The sequence below is a fragment of the Trichosurus vulpecula genome, chromosome 6 (genome assembly GCF_011100635.1).
Source record: "Trichosurus vulpecula isolate mTriVul1 chromosome 6, mTriVul1.pri, whole genome shotgun sequence".
NCBI classification, from domain to species: domain Eukaryota; kingdom Metazoa; phylum Chordata; class Mammalia; order Diprotodontia; family Phalangeridae; genus Trichosurus; species Trichosurus vulpecula.
The window spans coordinates 115,793,500-115,812,633 of NC_050578.1; the positions used below are offsets into that span (position 1 = coordinate 115,793,500).

The window sequence follows — 19,134 nt, forward strand, 5'->3', positions numbered from 1 at the left end:
CACTTTACCCTAAAAAGTCTGTAAGAAACTGAAATTACTTCTATGAAAGGAACACTAAAAGAGGGATATGCAAAAATGTGACAATTCAAGATAAATTATGGCAGTCTGTAATAATACAAACTAGCTCCCTTCTTTATCTATTAACCTCACATCCTAGGATTACCTGAAATCTATGATGAAAAAAAGAAAACTGGATAGCAGATTTCAAAAAATTATTAGATAAAATTGCCCAGACATATCAGAACAAGATGGCAATGTGAAAATAGAATCCACCTGTCACCCCAGGAGTGCTGAAGGAATTAAGTTCTAAATGGGTTGACATTCATAACTTATTAAATACCACTTGAAGCTCAGACTATATGGAAAATTGCCTATCTGTTGTACCATGATACTATAACAACACCAACAACCACATAATGAACAAAACAGAACACCCTATTTTTATTTGTGGCAAAGCTTGTTTATTCGGCTTGGGAGGCAGAGGGAATAGGGAGAGGGGATGGGAATGGCAGTGATACTATTCTAAAACAAAATTATTTTACTTTAATTTTGGTTTGTTGGGAGAAAGATATACAGAATATGCTTTTGAGTAAAACACTGCTACTGACCAACTTGATTAGATTCTGGATTAATGTCCCATACTGGAACTTCCCTAAATAACAACTATTTGAAAACATCTGAAATAAGAAACTGGAGAATACAGTTGAAGTAAGTATAAACCGTATATTCACAAGATGTAGAATCTGTGCTTACAAGTTTTAATACATCATGGTTAATGATTCATGAGAAGCCATTTCCCAACATTCAAAGTAACATTTTCAGATAGTTCTTTTGGCTGATATTGGAAAGCTTTACCCCAATTCAACTGATAAGTAATATTTTTTTAATATAAAAAACAAAACATAAAAAAAATTTTTAAAAATTGATATAAACAAGATTTTGAAATGTCAAAAATAAATCCTGTAATGAATTAAAGCATATTTGTAATTTCTTAATTCAAGAAACTAGCTAAATTACTTTTTAAATCATCAATAACAATGTTGGAAAAATGTAGAATGTCCTTAGAAAGTCTGTAAACTAATTCCTCCAACTCTTCATTACCCCTACATTGGAAAAAAAAAAAAAAGGCTGGCAAAGGCAATAAAGAGAAGTTTAGTTCCCTTCTTTAAAAATGATTACCCAAATAATTGCTATCACTGTTATCATAACACTATTACAAAAACAATTACAATTTTCAATTTAGGAGGAAATCATCAAACAATCTTTAATCTAGTATGATTAAGGAAAATTGATTCTTCTTCCTAAACAAGAATAAAACCAATTTATTTTCCCTTAAGCCACAGTAATTTAAAATGGAATAATTATTTCCTGTTGCATTTTCCATATTTCAGTTAATAGATTATTTTGCTTTTATAATTAAATAACCCTCATAAGATCACCATGATAATAAATTTGTAAAAAGCCTTAAACTGGCTGAATGTTTAATTTCTTTCCATGTGTCCTGGACATAACAAAAGCACAATCTGTCCATTTATTTAATTTGTTCCTGAAATTTATCAACAATGGCTATATTATATAAAAATCATTAAACTCATGCACTCAATTAAATCCCATGGCTTAATTCCCTTTTTCATAATAGTTGTGTGTGCAAACTGAGGATAAAGGTTGTAGTATTTTGTCCTCTACTGAGAGATGCAATTTTTTCTCTTCCTAATTATCAACTTATTTCTTTGACTGAAATAGAACTGCTGTGACAGAATTTTTAAAGACAGTGTTTTCTTTTTAAAATACTATACCCACAGCAAAGTACGATTATATAAGTACACTTAGAATCACAGAATTTGAGCTAAAGGGTACATAGAACTATAGCTGAATTGGCAATTGATGACTTCAGTAGTGTTCATACAGAAGCTTTCAGTTATTAAATTGAAGTTTTTGTCAGGAGATAACATTCCAAAAAACAAATTTGAAAATTACTAATAGCTAAGGCATAGTCCTCCTGTTGTAGCTAGACTTCAGATTTAGTCTTTTTTTCCCTTCAATTACATGTAGCTCCTGACATGCACTGCAAAAACTTTCAAGTAGATCTTTTTCCTTTTTAAATTGGTCAAATGAGAAAAGAGCCCAACCAAAAAAAAAATCTCATTATGTAGCCTAGTTTAAAATTGACCTTTCACAATATCTATTTAAAATAATTTATCTAAGACCAAAATTAAAATAAAGCTGGTATTTTAAAAATTTTTTGATAAAATTGATCTACAATGGTTGAGGCACCAAGTGGTCAAGTAATATTGAAAGATTCATATCCTTTTTGTATCAAGCTTGGATGAGAATCCTGGGAACATTCCTCTCCTTCCCAGATTTTTGGACCAAACCCTTGGCTCTAATAATTTAATAATACAAATTATAGAATTATTGTAACTTAATAATAAAGCTATTTCAAGGTATAAGGATTACGATAGCTATGTGCTTCATAAATTACAGACAGGTTGCAATCTATGTCAGTGGAAGGAGTTTCCTCACTGACAAAAATCACAGATAGTTGACATAATGTTTAAAACAGGATTTTTAAAAATTCTGTAAGGTGCAGAAACAAACAAAAATTGGGGCTTCACCCTTTTTGAGCTGAGAGAACACATCACATTGAAATTACTTTCCAGTAAAAGAGTTAGTCTAATTCCCTTGGATATTTTCATTGCATAAAACCTTTGGCTGCTAGGCAATGATCTGTTTAAAATAATTTAACTGAAGATTCTTAATATTCCTTCATTTTCATCTATTTGAGGCACCCCTAACCTTTCTTGGCTTAGAAGGAAGGTTATCTTATTCCTTCTGGCTTTGCTTCATTTCAACCCTATAATGAAAACATATCACAATGATTCAAATAAAAAATGAGCTTAGAGGAACTGATTAGTTCTACTTGTTCAACCTCAAAACACTATTTGGGTTTCTTTTTCCCCCCCTTCCTCTCTGTGCAACCAAAGTGACAAAACTCATTAAGTTGTATAGAAGGTGCAAAGAAATAAATGAATGAATGACTTGACTTCCATTTACAAGATAAACATTAAAGTGCTAAGATGATCTAGTATACTTGTGACTAAAACTTGGGACTTACTGTATACTTAAAAAGCATCTTTTCAACAAGTCAAGAGATTAACTTTTAAAATACTGTTATTTAACACCAGCAGGTCATTGTAGGTTTTGGTTCAGGCTTCAAAACAATTCCATTATCAGGTGGTTGACTAAGCATTAGAGGTTTGTGGCTCTTGAGCTTATGAGCTAAGGTCATGAATATAGCTTCCACATGGTCATTATCATTGGGATTTTTAGCAGAGGTTTCAAACAGTGGCATAGAATGTGTGTCAGCAAATTTTTGGGCCAAATCTGTAGGAACTTGAATGGCACTTCTCAAGTCACATTTATTTCCAACCAGAATCCTTGGTATATCACTAGCAAGCAAATGTTGTTTGCATTCTTCTATCCATGATGGCAGGCTGTGAAAACTGGCCATGTTGGTCATATCATACACAAAGACAACAGCATGTACATTCCTATAGTAGTGCTGTACCATGCTCTTTCTAAACCGTTCTTGTCCTGCTGTGTCCCATAACTGTATCTGAAAATAAAAAGAGGAAAAAAAATTACAATAGAATAATTCCAACTTAAAATACTTCGGAATCCTATTGTTCTATGACCAAACCAAACAAATAAACCCTTGAAATTATATGGTGCTTTATATTTTTTTTCAAAGTACTTTCATGCCTATTACTTCAATATTTAAAAGGAACCATGATATCACTGGCATGGATGACAAAGACCCAAAATTCTCCAAGTCTTCTTAGTAGGTGGTATTTAGGAGTTACCATGACCTCTCAAAAATTTACCCTTTGGGGTCCAACTTTCTGGCTATTATTTTTAACAATTACTATCATTTAATAATTTTTGATTAGAAAACTCAGGTACAGTTTGACTCTAATAACAATATAATTGCATAGCAGTTCTGAGGATAAGCTCAATTATTTGTGATTGTCCACAAGCACAAGGTGAGAAAGAGGTGGAGAGAAAGATATGAGAAACCACCTGGGAACTTTGGTTGATTTTAAGCTTAGTTATTCAACAGTGTAAAAGAGCTTATAAAAGAAAAACAGCAACAACAATCTAACGCAAGTTAGGCAGATCTATGTTAACAGCAACTGAATGTCTAGTACAAAGGAGAGTGTGACTATCTTCCCAATACCCTGTCCTGGTCAGACCACATCTGAAGTATTGTGTTTAGTTCTATGGGCCACCTTTTAGGAGGAATATTGACAAAATGAAGACTGTCCACAGAACAGTTACTTAGATAATGAGGGGACTTTCAATTATGTCAAAAAACAAACTGGGGATGTTTAGTTTGAAGAAGCCAAGACTTAAGAGAGAAGGACTGCTAATTTGTGGTTTTCTAATAAATCAATATATGCCCTACAGGGAATTGTTTCTACTTGAGATTGATATCACTGTTCCATACCATAGTCTCCCACCTCTAGAATACTGGGGGGAATATAACATTTATACAAGTATAATATGAGCACAATAAAAGAAAGGGGGCAAGGGAGAGAATTAAATATTCTGAGAAAATTTGAAGGAAAGATCAAAACTGTGAGGAAGACTTTCTAGAGGACATGACATCTAACCATTTGGGGGACAATTACATAGAAAGTTTAGGCTCTTCCCACTTGGTCCCAAAGGGAAGAACCAGGAACTACTGCAGTATTGTATAAATGGCAAAGAGGCAAATTAGATGATATGTATTATCGTTTTTTAATTTAATTTATTTAATTTTTTTTTAGTTTTCAGCATTGATTTTCACAAGAGTTTGAACTACAAATTTTCTTCCCATTTCTATCTTCCCCCCACTCCAAGATGGCATATATTCTGGTTGGCCCGTTCCCCAATCAGCCCTCCCTTCTGTCACCCCACTCCCCTCTCATCCCCTTTTCCCTTCCTTTCTTGTAGAGCAAAATAGATTTCTATGCCCCATTGCCTGTATATCTTATTTCCTAGTTGCACGCAAAAACTTTTTTTTTTGAACATCAGGCTGTCCTGGGCTGGAGTCCTGCTTCCCTCTGCTATTTCATGGGTTCTGCAGTTCTAAAATTCGTTCAGAGCCATTTTTATAGGTGTTTGGAGGGACCTGGGCGGGGGGAGCTCACGAAATCCCTGCTTTCCAGCCGCCATCTTGGCTCCCCCCTCTATGTATTATCTTTCATTCATATATCAAAAGCAGACAAGTTACCTTGAAAGATGTAACAGCTCTAACTGATGATCCCCTCTGATGAACAAGCAAGGCATCAAGCAGGGATACATGGTCAAAAGTGTATGTTCACCTATCATGAAGAAGGGTCCAACACAGAACCAAGTGAAAGAGAAAATCCATATATAAAATTCACTAGGTGGCTCCTGTTGTCAGATAAAATTGTACTGATTACATAGAGCTGAACACTGCAGAGCTTCCTAAATGAGATTCACAGCCTCAATAAGGAGTCTGGTCTAATTTTTCACACAGGAGAAAAACAAGCAGATGAAGAATGAATGTTGTACAAACTACAACATACGAGTGGGCAGGCAAACTATAGAGCAAGTTATGGCGCTCATCCATCTGTACAAATATCTGGGTCAGACAAGTGCAAATGTATAATAATCTGGGTTCAGAACTGAGTAAGAGGAAGAGAAGGCTGGATTTCCTTTGGAAAACTACAGAATTCTTTAAATGATCTCAAGCTTTCCCCTAACGTAAAGGCCCATCTTTTAAAGACTAATAATGTTCTTCCAGCAATGTTATATGAGCAGGCAGCTGGTGGCACAGTAGATAGATCACCAAGCCTGGAGTCTGGAAGACCAGAGTTCAAATCCAGCCTCAGATACTTACTAGCTGTGTGACCCTGGGCAAATCGCTTATCCCTGTTTGCCTTAGTTTCCTCATCTGTAAAATGAGCTGGATAAGGAAATGGCAAACCACTCCAGTACCCTTGCCAAGAAAACTCCAAACGGGATCACAAAGTCAGACATGACTGAAACAACTAAACAACAACAACATCATATGACTGCAAATCACAGACTACAACAGTTACTGAAAATTCAAGTTGAAGATCAACCAAAGGACAATAGAGAGGCAACTGGGTGCTAGTAGACTGCAACACATTATGAATAAAAGATCATTTAGAAGGAATGTGAATAGTCCTACTACTATGCAGTAGTAATAGCATTGGATATTATGCAATAGTAGATGTTATGAGAGAAAAAACACCAACGGACAATCCAACATGCTCTACTGGTATCCCTGCAATATCTGCTGGGTGTCTGTGGTAACTTTCTGGGACAAAATACACAAGATAGGTTAAAATCTATACCACTGGAGGTAAAATCTACATCAATGAGATCATAGATCCATAGGGAAAAAGGAGGAGGAGGAGAAACAACTCCAGGCCCAAAACCTTATCCACTATGCCACCAAGAAAAGACTTGTTGCTGGGTTTGCTACTGAAGAGATTCTTGCTTAGGTGTGTGTTGCCTTAGCTGGCTACCAAAGTTCCTTCAGTAATTTCATTTAAGTTTAGGGTTAGGGTCAGGATTAGTCTATGATTCAGTGAGCTCATCCCTGAAGGAAGATTCTCTAAGGTCCCCCACAGCTGCCAAAACTACAAGCCTATGAAAGAGTAGTAAAAAAAAAAATCATTCTTCTCATCTTATAGAAGAAGAGACTGAGGCTTTTGCAGATTGAGCTAGCCAATAAATACCATTTGGGATTAATATCTGATTTTCTCCTGACTCCAAGGTTCTTCTCATGACACCATAATGCCTCCCACTGTTCACAGAGAACACTTTAATGGATTCATGATCTCATTGATCCTTTCTGCAAATGTGTAGATTTCAATCTATCTCTATGCTTTCTCATCCTATGAACTTCTTGTTAATGTGCTATGGCTCTACACTGCCTTTTTTATTAACCACAATTTTTATTTTTTATTGACTGTGGTTTTCCATCATTCGTAGACATAAAGTTGCACAAAATGCTGTTTTTAAAATGATTGTTGAATTGTGGTGTATGAATGTAATGGAATACTATTGTGCTATAAAAAATGATGAGCAGGCAGATTTCAGAAAAACCTGGAAAAACTTACATGAACTGATGATGAGTGAAGTGAGCAGAACCAAGAACACTGTATACAATAACAACATTGTGCAATTATCGACTATGATAGACCTAGCTCTTCTCAGCAATACAATGATGTAAACAATTGCAAAAGACTCATGATGGAAAATGCTATCCACATCCAGAGAAAAAACTATGGAATCTGAATGCTGATCAAAGCCTATTATTTTCACTTTTTTGTTGTTTTTTCTTTCTCATGGTTTTTCCCTTTTGTTCTGATTCCTCTTTTACAACATGACTAATGTGGAAATATGTTTAATATGATCATACATGTATAACCTATATCAGATTGCTTGCCATCTTGGGGAGGAGGAAAAATGTTATAAAAGTAAGTGTTGAAAACTATCTTTACATGTAATTGGAAAAAATAAATACCATTAGGTGGCGGAAAAAATAAAAGGATTATTGGTGTGTGTGTGTGTGTGTGTGTGTGTGTGTGTGTGCGCGCGCGCGCGTGTATGAAGAAATAACTTGGGATTATTGAAGGTGTGCTAAAATTTCCCAAACGTCCAACCAGCCACTCTCTTCCTCCTATTAAACTCTGGGTCCAATTTAATTTACTATCTATATTTACATTCATTCTGAGCCAATCAGGGCCCAAACAGTGACCAAGTAGGGCTTGGTCTGGGACCAGAGTGATTTAGGGTTAAGGCTGGTTTTTAAGAGAAAAAAAAATTAAAATAAAAAGTTTCAGAAATTAAAATTTATATTCCCTGTAGCCAGAGTACTGGCACTTAAGGGTGATACCTGGTTTGGCCAGAAACCCTGAGGGTTTTCCCCTCCCAGATCGATTTTTTTTTTAAAAAGAGGCAATTCTTTGCCTCATTTTTTTTTTTTACTAAGCCTTAATCACTGAACAGGAGCTGCCTCAGTCAAACTGAGACCTGTTAAAGACCTTAGTTTGAAAAGGCCAAGGTCTCTCATTGCATTCTGGGCTACTTCCAGTTGTCCTGATACATGTCTGGCCATTGGACCCAGGAGAATGTGAGGCTGGTGACTTTGCGCAGCCCTCCCTCACTTAAATCCAATTCACTTGCATGTCATGGGATCACCTCCCTGATGTCATGGCCTTCTTCAAGAACGAAAAACAAACAGCAAGCAAGCAAGCAATGTCTGTGTGCAGCACCTTACCCTAGATAATGCGCATGGCTTAAAAAAAAAAGACTATACAACTGCACTGGACAAGAGACATTTTTTATCTATTTATTTTTTCTGTAAATTTTTAGATTAAGCTCTTAAGTAAAGGTAGATCTCATTAAGGCAATCCTATAGTGTATAACATTTTAAGCTTTTGCACCAAAGAAATCAATACCATTAAAATGTAAAAAGAAACAGTTAAATGGAAGGGGGGAAACCCATTGTGCAGCAATCTTTCTTTTCTGACAAAGACCTGAAATGATTCAAATATACAAGAACAAGAACTATTTCTCAAGAGACGATGGTCAAAGGATATGAACAGATAGTTCTCAAAAGTAAAGGTAGAGATTAACAACAACAAAAAATGTCATGTCACTAAGAATAAGAGAAATTGCACACTAAAACAAAGATGAGCAAAGATGACCAAAAAAAGGAAAATGACAACTATTGAAGGGGATTTGGGAGGCTGGGTTAAATGACTTGTCTAAAACTACATAGAGTGTAAAAGCAGTAAGAGCTGAGTATATGGAAGGTCTAAGTTCAGAGCTCTATTCATTGTACCACGCTGCATTCCATTCCATTGATGGCAACACTATCTTCCTCCCAGTTATCCATATTTAAAACATCAAAGTTATCCATTTCTCTCCCTAACCCATTAAATCCAATTAGTTGTGAAATCCTATCAAACTGCACCCCCATATTACCTCTGGCATCTGACCCTGTCTCTCCATTCACAGGGCCCTTTTTCAGTACCTCTGCCCTTCCTCCACCTTCCCCGTCTCATCTGGTCCAGTATAACCTCCAAACTGGTTTCCCTGACTCCAGTGTCACCTGCTCTAATTTATTATCCTTCACAAAAGTTCCGATTTAATCTTCATAAGGTCTGACCATGTTATTCCCATGCTCAACATCTTCAACAACTCTCCTAGTACATCCTAGAATAAAATACAAACTTCCCAGACTGGCATTTAAGGTCTCTATCATCTGACTCTAAGCTACTTTTTTTAGCCTCACCAGTTGCCAAGTCTTGGCTAGTGCATTCCCCTTATACAAGCATAAACCTACATGAAGACTTAGAACACCCTCATAGCCAGCATCTCATTCTAGGCCTTCATCACTTTTTGCCTAAACAACCGTAAAGGCCTCAGATGGTCCCCCTACCTCAAGTTTCTCACCGTTCCAATTCATCTCCCATTTAGCCACCCAAGCTATTTCCCTAAAGCATCCATCTAATGAGGTCACTTCCTAGCCCTGTCCCCATGCTCAAAAGCTCCCATACCTCTGTAATGCCCCTAGGACAAATTACAACTCCAGTTTGATATTTCAATCTGGCTCCAGCGTACTTTTCTATTATTCCCCTCCACCCATTTTTCAACCACCAGCTTTCTTCCTGTTCTCAGTACAAAAAACTGAGTCCACCCTTGGACTCAGTACCTTTGCATAGGCTGTCTCCCATGCCTGCAATGCATTCCCTCCTCATCTCTGCTTCTAAGAATCCATAACTTAATTAAAACCTTAGCCCAAGCACCACCTCATACTACATGAGGATTTTCTCCATTCCCTAAAAGAAGCTAGTGGCTCACTCCCTCTCCCCTCCCTTACTTCGTATTGTAGCAAAAGTCTTAGCGCACAGAGGTAGAAGATTACTGAGACAAAATACTGTATACATTGTCAGATGTGTAGTAACTGGAGCAGAGAGGTTTTTGTTTGGCTGTTTTTCTTTTTCACAAGGGAGGATTCAATTTGGAGGAAGTGGGGGGTTGGGGGCAGTTTTGAAACAACTACAATGTTAAAGACAAAAGGCATCAACAAAATGTATTTTAAATTTTTTTTTCAATTATCTCTAAGGTCTTTAGCAGCTCTAAGTCATCAATCCACTTAGATCCACGGATCTAAATCTGTGCCTTCCATTGTAAAATGAGGGAGGTGGCAAGTGTACAAAAATCTTTATATAAACTCTTTTTGTAGTGCCAAAGAATTGGAAACTTTTAGAGGTATCCATCAAACGGGGAATGGCTGAACAAGTTATAGTATATGAATGGGATGGAATACCATTATGCTGTAAGAACTTATGAAGAGGATGGTTTTCAGAGAAACCTGGAAATATTTTTATGAACATATGTAAAGTGAAGTGAGCAGAACCTGGAGACTCAATTTATGTAATTACAGTATTGTAATAGTAGACAGCTAGATGGTGCAGGGGATAAAGCACTGGGCCTGGAGTCAGGAAGACCAGAATTCAAATCAGAGTCATACACTTACTAGCTGTGTAACCTTAGGCAAGTCACTTAACTTGTTTGCCTCAGTTTCCTCAACTGTAAAATGGGTATAATACCACCTACCTGCCAGGATTTTCATAAGGATAAAATGAGATATTTGTAAAGCGCTAATAACATAGTAGGTGCTACATAAACACTAGCTATTTTTTATATTATTTATTAAACAACGTTGAAAGAATTCAAGACTCTGATCAATACAATGACCAACCACAATTCCAAAGGAGGCATGTGCCCTGTCTTCTGATAGTGGGGGACAGAATGTGACATTTTTGTTTGTCTGTGTGACTATGCATGATTGTAAAAGAGGGTTTGTTCTTCTTGCTCACTATGGAGGCAAGTGGGAAAGTAGCAAGGAAAGAAGGTAGATCTTCATGAAAATAAAATTTAAAAGAGTGAGTGAGTTAGTTGGACTACATCAAAGTTTCTTAACCATTGCTATTCCAGACTACCTTTTGGAAGTCTGATGAAACCTATGGACCCATTCTCAGAATAATGTTTTTAAATGAATAAAATAAAATACACAGGATGAAAAAGGCAACCCGTTCTAATGAAATACAGTTATCAAAATATTTTTAAAAGGTGCAAGTTCATAGACTCTAGGTTAAGAACCTCTGAACTAGATGATCTCTAATGATTCTCCCAGCTCTAAATTCTACAATTTTATCTCTAGATCTCTAGCACAAACTAAGAAAAATGGTACAGCAATGATTTTTGGATTACATGCAAGAAAAACAATGGGAGATCTGGCCAGGTAAGTGTGATTTCTTCTTCCCACTCTTCCAACAAAAGTAGCTAATAAACAAATTTTCTAGAAATCAAATGATTCTTGGGACCAACCCAGAATACAACTATACCCCTGATGTGACTGATCCTGAAACAAATCTCTCACAAATTATTACCCCAATCCAATGGTCATAAATCAACACTGTCCAAGGCTCTTTTGGGAATGAAACACAATAGGCCATCACTAATTCACTAAATTAGAATGCAACCTAAATCAAAATGGCTGTCATGACACTTGGAAGTAATAACTTTGTATCCTTCTGTACCAAGAGTACAAGATCTGGTAGGTTCTACCAAGCTGAAAAGGCTTGAAGTGTCCTTTGAAGGCTAGCCTAGGTTAAGTTTGCAGGGATTGAGCACCAGATGGTGGTGAACACATCCGACAGTATTTTGTCTCAGTGGTCTACTTCCTCTGTGCTGTGAGGGGGTAGGAGGGGAAAGTGCTTTCAGCTATTCTTAGGTACCTTCATTTTTCCCACATTACTTTGAGTTTGCCTCTTTTTTTCCTTTTTTTTTGAGTCTGATCTTTCCATTTACACTGTTGTAGTCATTCTATACATGACTGCCTTGGCTCTGTTTAATTCATTCAGACTCACTTTATAAAATCTTCCCATGCTTCTCTAACTTCCTCATATTTATCATTCCTTACTGTATAATGATATCCCATTACGTTCTTACGCTATGGTTTTCAGAGCTATTCCTAGCCAGTGTGTACTCACTTGTTTTCCAGTTCTCTGCTACCTCAAAGAGTGTGCTACAAAGAAGATTTTTTCAGTCAGAGCAACTCATAAAGACCTCTTACTGAAAGCTGTAATTTGCATTTGGGGAGGGAGTAACCACACCAATGAAATCATGGATTTTTTTTTAAGAAATATAAAACATTTTCAATTCCATATGGGGAAAAAAGAGTGAAAAAGTTGTTCAACAAACTTTCTCTGAACCATATAAACAGATGCCTATAGATCAGGTTACACACAGAGCAAAGGATACAACTACTCTAAAATATCAGATATTTCCAAAATAAATTATATTTGGCATTGGAGTACATTACATAATGCTTTATAATCCCTTTGCTCTGTACACTCTTGGAAATCTCATCCACTTTCATAGTCTCTACTATACAGTAAAGAGAAAAGTCTAGATCTCCAGTTATGGTTGCACATTTCCTCATGACTAAAAATGACAAAAAAGGAAAGTCTTATCTTCTCTACCAAATCATTCCTGCTCCCTAACTTCTCCACCTTTTTCCACATCAGACACAAAACCTCAAATTTTCCTTTTTCCCCAATATCTCCAGTGCCAGACAGTCTTTGAATTTTCCTTCATACCCTTTTCTTTCCATTCTCACTGACACTACCTTAATTCAAGCCCCCACTGTATGTCCCAAGTCTAGACACCTGAAAAAGCCTCTCTGGTACCAGTCTCTCTTCCCTCCAATTCAATGCAAGAATAACCTTTGTCAAACACTCATCCCCATCCACCTCAGAGAACCCTCATGGTCCCTTACTATTCCCTTCCTTTCTGCCTATCCAAATCTCACCTCCTTTATGGACACTTGTCCGACTCCTCTAAACTTCTATACCACCTATTGCCTGCATCTACATTTGCTCCAAACTTACAAATCTTACTAATGAGCAGTGTTACAAAGTCCTACAAGTCTGTTGTTTGGAAACAAGAACTTACCTCTCTTGTAAGAATGATGTTACAGATCTTGGTTAGTTATGTTCCCAGGCCAGCTTATAAATGCCTAGTTGATAATGTTATCTTAAGTATTATATAACCTAGCCACCATTTATAACACTTCTTCGCTTGGGAAATGTATTTGGAATTCCAACTTGGAATTGAAAAAACAAGGGGCAACAGTGTATAGAGAACCAGTTGCAAAACCATGAAGACCTGGATTCAATCCCTACCTTGGGTACATGCTGGCTATGTGACTTAATCTCAAATCACTTAACCTCTCACTGCATTAAGCAACATTAAGACTTTAAGTTGCCGAGAAAGTTCTGACTCTGATCTGTAGAGGGCAATTTCCTTACCTGAGAGTTCCCTATATCAAAGAACACAGAACCAGCCCCTATTGTGAATGGAGGAAACATAAATATCACCAAGCCCCAATTCTGATCCAACTGTGACATTTGTGGCAGCTTCTACGGCACGTCGCAGAAACCTCAGCAGGGTGAAGGTTCTTCCTGGCGGTGATGAAGAGAGTACCAAGCATGAGGTAAGGAAAATGGCAGGGGGAGGGGAGTGACTAGAAACATGTTCAAAATTGACTTTTGCCCTTTCTGTTCTCCCTCCTCCCAATCCCTCTTAAAACAGGAGTTCTTAACTTTGAGTCCACAGAGTGACCGCCCCCCCCCACAAGGCATCTATATAAACTTGGACGGGAAAAATGTTATATTTTTATTCCTGTTTGGTTTTCTTTGTAATATGAATGTGTAACTGGTTGCCTTCATAATCTTAGATGTTTTGCTTTGTTCACTTAAAAACATTATTCTAAAGGGGTACACAGGGTTCAGATTGCCAAAGAAGTTCACAACACACAAAAGAGGCTAAGAATCCCTGTCCTAACAAGATTGAAAGCCCTATGTAAACTCCCCAGAAGGGACTGGCCTCTACTTTCTTTCCAACTGTGACCAGCTGCTAATTCTGACTAGTTTCAACCACTCTTCACCTCTGTTATATGGCTGCAGAAGAGAAGGAACATAGAATTATCCTCTACCCTCCTGTCTCTGACGTAAACAGTCTTGATGAAATTTTTATAGTCCTGCACACTATTAAGAACACTTGGGCAACAAACTGAGGACAAACAAATAAAGAGTTATACTTTTAAGAAATTGCATAATCAAACCTGTCTCTGTTATTCACTGAAACAAAGCACTACTTAGGCCCTGACCTTTCACTCTCTAAGTTTTAATTCTGCTTCTCCTTCTCCCTCTGCACAGCCAGGTTTTCTCTTCAGTTGGAATCCTCAAATGGACAATGACAGTAAAAATATTTATATGGAGTTTTAAGCATTTAAGGCTGTCAGTGAAAAAAAAAATCAGAGCCATCTTCATTCAAGAAATCATTTAAAAATGTTAAATTGCCCAAAACACAGATTTTAACCCTCTCCAAATGTTTATGTATATAGTGTTTGAGAGGATATTGACAAATAAACATAAAACTTTTCTTTTGAAGAATGGTCCAAAAGTTGATTTTTAAAAACTTCTGTTCATATTTATGAATTTTGTCTCTTTATATATACTTATTCAGTCAGAGAAAGAAAATTTAACAGCTTTTATTCAGTTTAATTTTTGAGTGGAATACTAATTCATGAATTAGCATTAACTTTGAATTGTTCTTTCATAGAGCTCAAAAGGATCCTAGTCAAACTCAGTGCAAACTCAGGTTACAGATAAAGACTGTGAGGAGAGAGGAGGGAACTTCACTAAGATCAGACCTAGTTAGTGGCAAACTGATATTCTAATTAGTTTAGAACTTGCCACAAATAACTTTGCTGTTTGTTTTCTGTATGAATTCCAACTAAACTGCATTTCTACTTCTTTGCACCTCCCCATAGTATTTAGTCTTGCACAAAATAGGCTCTCAGTAAGGACTTATAAATGGATTTTAAGATGGCCCCACTAACAATAAGCCATTTTCTAAGAGGCTTACTGAAAATGGCAATTTTCCAGGCTGCAAATGTAAGAATATTGAATGTATTGTATCTCTTTTCATCAAAGGTGCTTTTAAGAAGAGCACATGAGATACATTTGGAAGATACTATAAATGAAATACCCTAAAGAGAATGAAATAAGATGGCTTGGTTGACTTGTCTTGTTCATTAGGTTACAAGAAAATACTTGCATTTTAATGAATATCATGGTTTCTATAGTGTTTGCAATTATTTCATTTATCCCTGACAGTATATACCTATGACAAAAGTATTATTACCTAACATACATAAAGGCTTTATTAAAAACTGACCACTGCTTCCCTTTCCACTGTGACCAGCTGCTTATTCTGACTAGTTTCAACCATTAGTCACTTCTGTTATACTATTGCAAAAGAGGAAGAACGCAGAATTATCCTCTACTCTCCAGAAAGAAAAACAGATGGAATGTAACATGCTCATACAAGGTTTTATGTGAGGTATAAGCTTTAAAAATATTAAAATACTATATTAATAGGAGCTATTTTTTTACTAGGCTCTTTTTTCCTCTATAACTTTCCCTATTACACCTAGACATGGTCCTAGAGATCCAATGAATGAAAAAGAATTAAATGCTCACCATATGCAAAACACACATTTAATAAGTTATTAACTGACTGATTCTTCCAAGTCTGAGGCAAAGCAGAGAAGAGATATCCCATTAACTCCTCCCCCTCCCCCCATGCTGTCCTCATTTGACTCCCATCATGTTTTATCATGCCAGTCAGCAGGTACTCCAGAAGTCTTGCTCTGTGTATGTAAAATCCCCTCCCATGCCCAGCATCCATCTCTATATCTGATACCTCCATAATGCAGCAAAAAGCACTCAATTTGTGTTCACATCCAACCTCTGCATTTAGTAATACCTTGCGTGGGTGGGCAATGTGATTTCTTTCGTGTGGGTAACTGTTTGGGGAAAATTCCCTTTGCCAATGCAGATGAGCAACTAGTTGCTTTTTATAGGTTTAAAAGGCTTGGGAGGGAGGTGGCACTGGGAGATAAACTTCCCTCAAGGTGTCAAAGGAAAAGGGAGAGACAAGACTTGAATCAAAGTCTTAACTTAACTCCATCCATCCGTCCATATACCTTGGTAAGTTGTGACCTTGCCCGTCACTTCTGGGCCTAAGTTTCCAAATCTGTGAAATCAGAGAGCTGCACTATTAACTTATCCTCTAAATTCCCTTAATAACAACCGTTGTGACTTTAGCGGGTCACTTCATTTCTCTGTGCTTCAGTTTCCTGATCTCTACAAGAAGATCCCTTAGTAACACCCGTTGTGACTTTAGGGGGTCACTTCATTTCTCTGGGCCTCAGTTTCCTGATCTGTACAAGATCATCCCTTAGTAACACCCGTTGTGACTTTAGAGGGTCACTTCTCTGGGCCTCAGTTTCCTGATCTGTAAAATCAAGGGGCTGCACTATTAACTGCTCCTCTAAGGTCTCTGCCAGCTCCCCACCCGATAATCCAGCATCTTTAGGGGCATCACTTGACCCTCCCGGCTTCAGTTTCCTCATCTGTACAACGGGGACAACGATCGCTCCTGCTTCATGGAGTGATGGTGAGGATCGTTAACAAACGCCCAGAGCTGCATCGGCGCCAGCTACGACTCTAACAACCATATGAAAGGTGGGAGCCCAGGCCGCGGGTCTCGGCCCCTTCCAGCTCTACGCCCCTTAGCAACCACGGAAGCGTCGGCAACGTCAGCGGCCCACGGCGGCCCATCTCTCGGAGTCCGGCGCGGGGTCCGCGGGCCGGGGCGGCTGCGGCAGGCGCTCACCTTGATGCGCTCGCCGTCGATGTCCACGGCGCGCTCGCGGAAGTCCACGCCGATGGTGGCCTCGGTGCGGTCGGGGAAGCGGCCGGCGCAGAAGCGGTAGGTCAGGCACGTCTTGCCCACGTTGGAATCCCCGATCACGATGATCTTGAAGATGCGCGACCGGGCCGGGGGCAGCCCGGCACCCCCGCCGCTGGCCGTGAAACTCGCCTCCAGCGACGACTCCAGCTCCATCGCGCCGCTTCCGGCAACAGAGACGCAGGCCGGGGCCGAGGTAGCGGTTCCGGAACCCACAGGACCGGACCCCGGCTCGATTGCGCAAGGTTCCCTCACAGCCCCGGCCGCCGCTCGGGGGCGCGCGCGCGCTCCTTTCGCTCACCGCTCCCCGGTCCCGCGCCTCGCGCCGCCCTCCGACTAGGGCCGGGTGCAGCCACCGCCTCGCGCCGACGCGACATCCGCCGCGGCCCCGCCCCCGCTCTCCCCGAGGGACCCGAGAGCCTCACGCAGGCGCCCCACCCAGCCTCGCGCCAGCGCTCCACTTCCACACGAGGAGGGGTTCTGACTGGGGCAAGCCGGTCCTCTCTCCGATTTTGGCCGGAAGCGCTGGTAACAGCTGAGAGAGCTGTCAGCTAGCGGCCCGCCCCTCCAGACAAGGCACAAACGCACAGGGGAGAGGGCGGAGCCACGCACACCTAGGTCTCGCGAGAACGTCGCGGAGTAGGGGGCGGGGTTCCGCGACGTAGAACTGGGCGCGAGGTAAGGCGTGCGTCCCTAACGTCGTAAGGGTGCTGTCGCGCGGCTGCTGGGAAACCGCAGTAGGCGCTTCCGGTCGTGGCGGAGGGGCGGGGACGTAGGGAGTTTTGGGTGTGCGAGGCTTCGGGACCTGGAAGCTTGGGTGGGCGGAGGTAGCGTGAGTGATTCTGGTTCGAGCCCACTACTGCACTCCGTCTTCCTGGTGGTATGGGGGTGTTGGAGGTAATTCGATTTAGGCCCAGCCCCTGGCCGTGAGAGACGGCTGTACCCGGGGGTGAGGGGATTCCTTCTGTCCACCCTCGCCTCCAGGATCGAAGATTTAAAAAAGAACACAACAACTCAGTTATGCGTTCAAAGCCCCCCACAACCTGGCCTTTTCCTACCTTTCCAGTCTTTTTTTCCCCCCTGCTTTTTCCCCTCAACTTTTATTTTCAGTTTAAATTCTCTCCCTCTCTTCCTCTACTTCTTTGAGAAAGCTTGAAAAACAAAACCTGTTACAAATGTGTATAAAAAAGGAAAACAAATTCCCGCAATAGCCCTGTCCAAGAAAAAACAAATGCGCCTCAGCCCATCACCTCTCTATTCGCAGGTAGGTAGCATGTTTCATCATGAATCCTCTGGAATTGTGCTTGATCACTGTATTGAGCAGAGTTCCGCAGTCTTTCAAAGTTGTTTGTCTTTACGATATTCGTGTCATTGTATAAATTGTTCTCCTGGTTCTGCTGCTCACTTCACTCCGCATCAGTTGTTGCAAGTCTTCCAGGTTTCTCTGAAATCATTCCCTTCGTTATTTCTTAAAGCACAATGGTATTGCATTCCATTCATATGCCTCAACTTGTCCAGCCATTTCCCAATTGATGGGCACCCACCCCTCGGTTTCAAATTTTTGGCCACCATGAAAAGGGCTACTATAAATATTTTTGTATATATGGGTCTTTTTCCTCTTTTTGTAGTCTCTTTGAGGTATAGACCTAGTAGCAGTAAGGTATGCACACTTTAACGTCTTAGGGCCATGTAACAACAATCTTGCTGTCACCTACTGTGGCTGTGTAAAACCAACAACAACCAGCACACAGAAGGCCGTTAACACAAGTTCTTTTGATCTGCTTTACTAAGGATAGTAATTTTAAGGGGTTAACAGTCTCACTTAAATCCAACATACAAATATCATTCACGTAGTTCAGGAGGAAAAGCCAGCACCTTGAACTTCAGAACAAATACAAACAAATTACAAACATACCTTATGAAGAGACCAAATACAAACCAACATCCCGGTTAGCAAAGCTGCCAGTTACAGCAGCTTGCCCAGAGTCACAAACAACTCTTCCAGTGAGTGACAGCCCCCAAACCAAACATCTAGGTTTTTTCAAAGCCTTAACGACTACCCAGAGTCTCCACACCGACATTCTTCCCATGAGTGAGAGCCCCAGACAAAATTCTAACCTTTTTATGTCCTGTTCAGGGCACCAAGGATTCACACCTAATCAGCAAAAGGGTGTGAGCCTGGAGCATGGCACC

General features: G+C 39.5%; 1 protein-coding gene across 1 annotated transcript; it reads right to left on the reverse strand.

Annotated features, from left to right (window-relative positions):
* Window positions 1–444: 444 nt before the first annotated feature.
* RAB33B (RAB33B, member RAS oncogene family) lies at window positions 445–17,529 on the reverse strand. The gene is made up of 2 exons (XM_036762844.1): window positions 16,867–17,529; window positions 445–3,616 (listed from the first exon to the last, which is right to left on the reverse strand). Exons 1-2 carry the CDS (start codon window positions 17,095–17,097, stop codon window positions 3,176–3,178), a joined length of 672 nt encoding a protein of 223 aa, XP_036618739.1. The 5' UTR covers window positions 17,098–17,529; the 3' UTR covers window positions 445–3,175.
* Window positions 17,530–19,134: the final 1,605 nt, after the last annotated feature.

Bases quoted from the DNA above. Each gene is read 5' to 3' on its own strand.
- RAB33B (XM_036762844.1), bottom strand. From the start codon at position 17,097: ATGGAGCTGGAGTCGTCGCTGGAGGCGAGTTTCACGGCCAGCGGCGGG. The intron at 3,617-16,866 runs GTGAGCGCCTGC...TTTTATTTTCAG, and splicing joins TCGACGGCGAGCGCATCAAG to ATACAGTTATGGGACACAGC.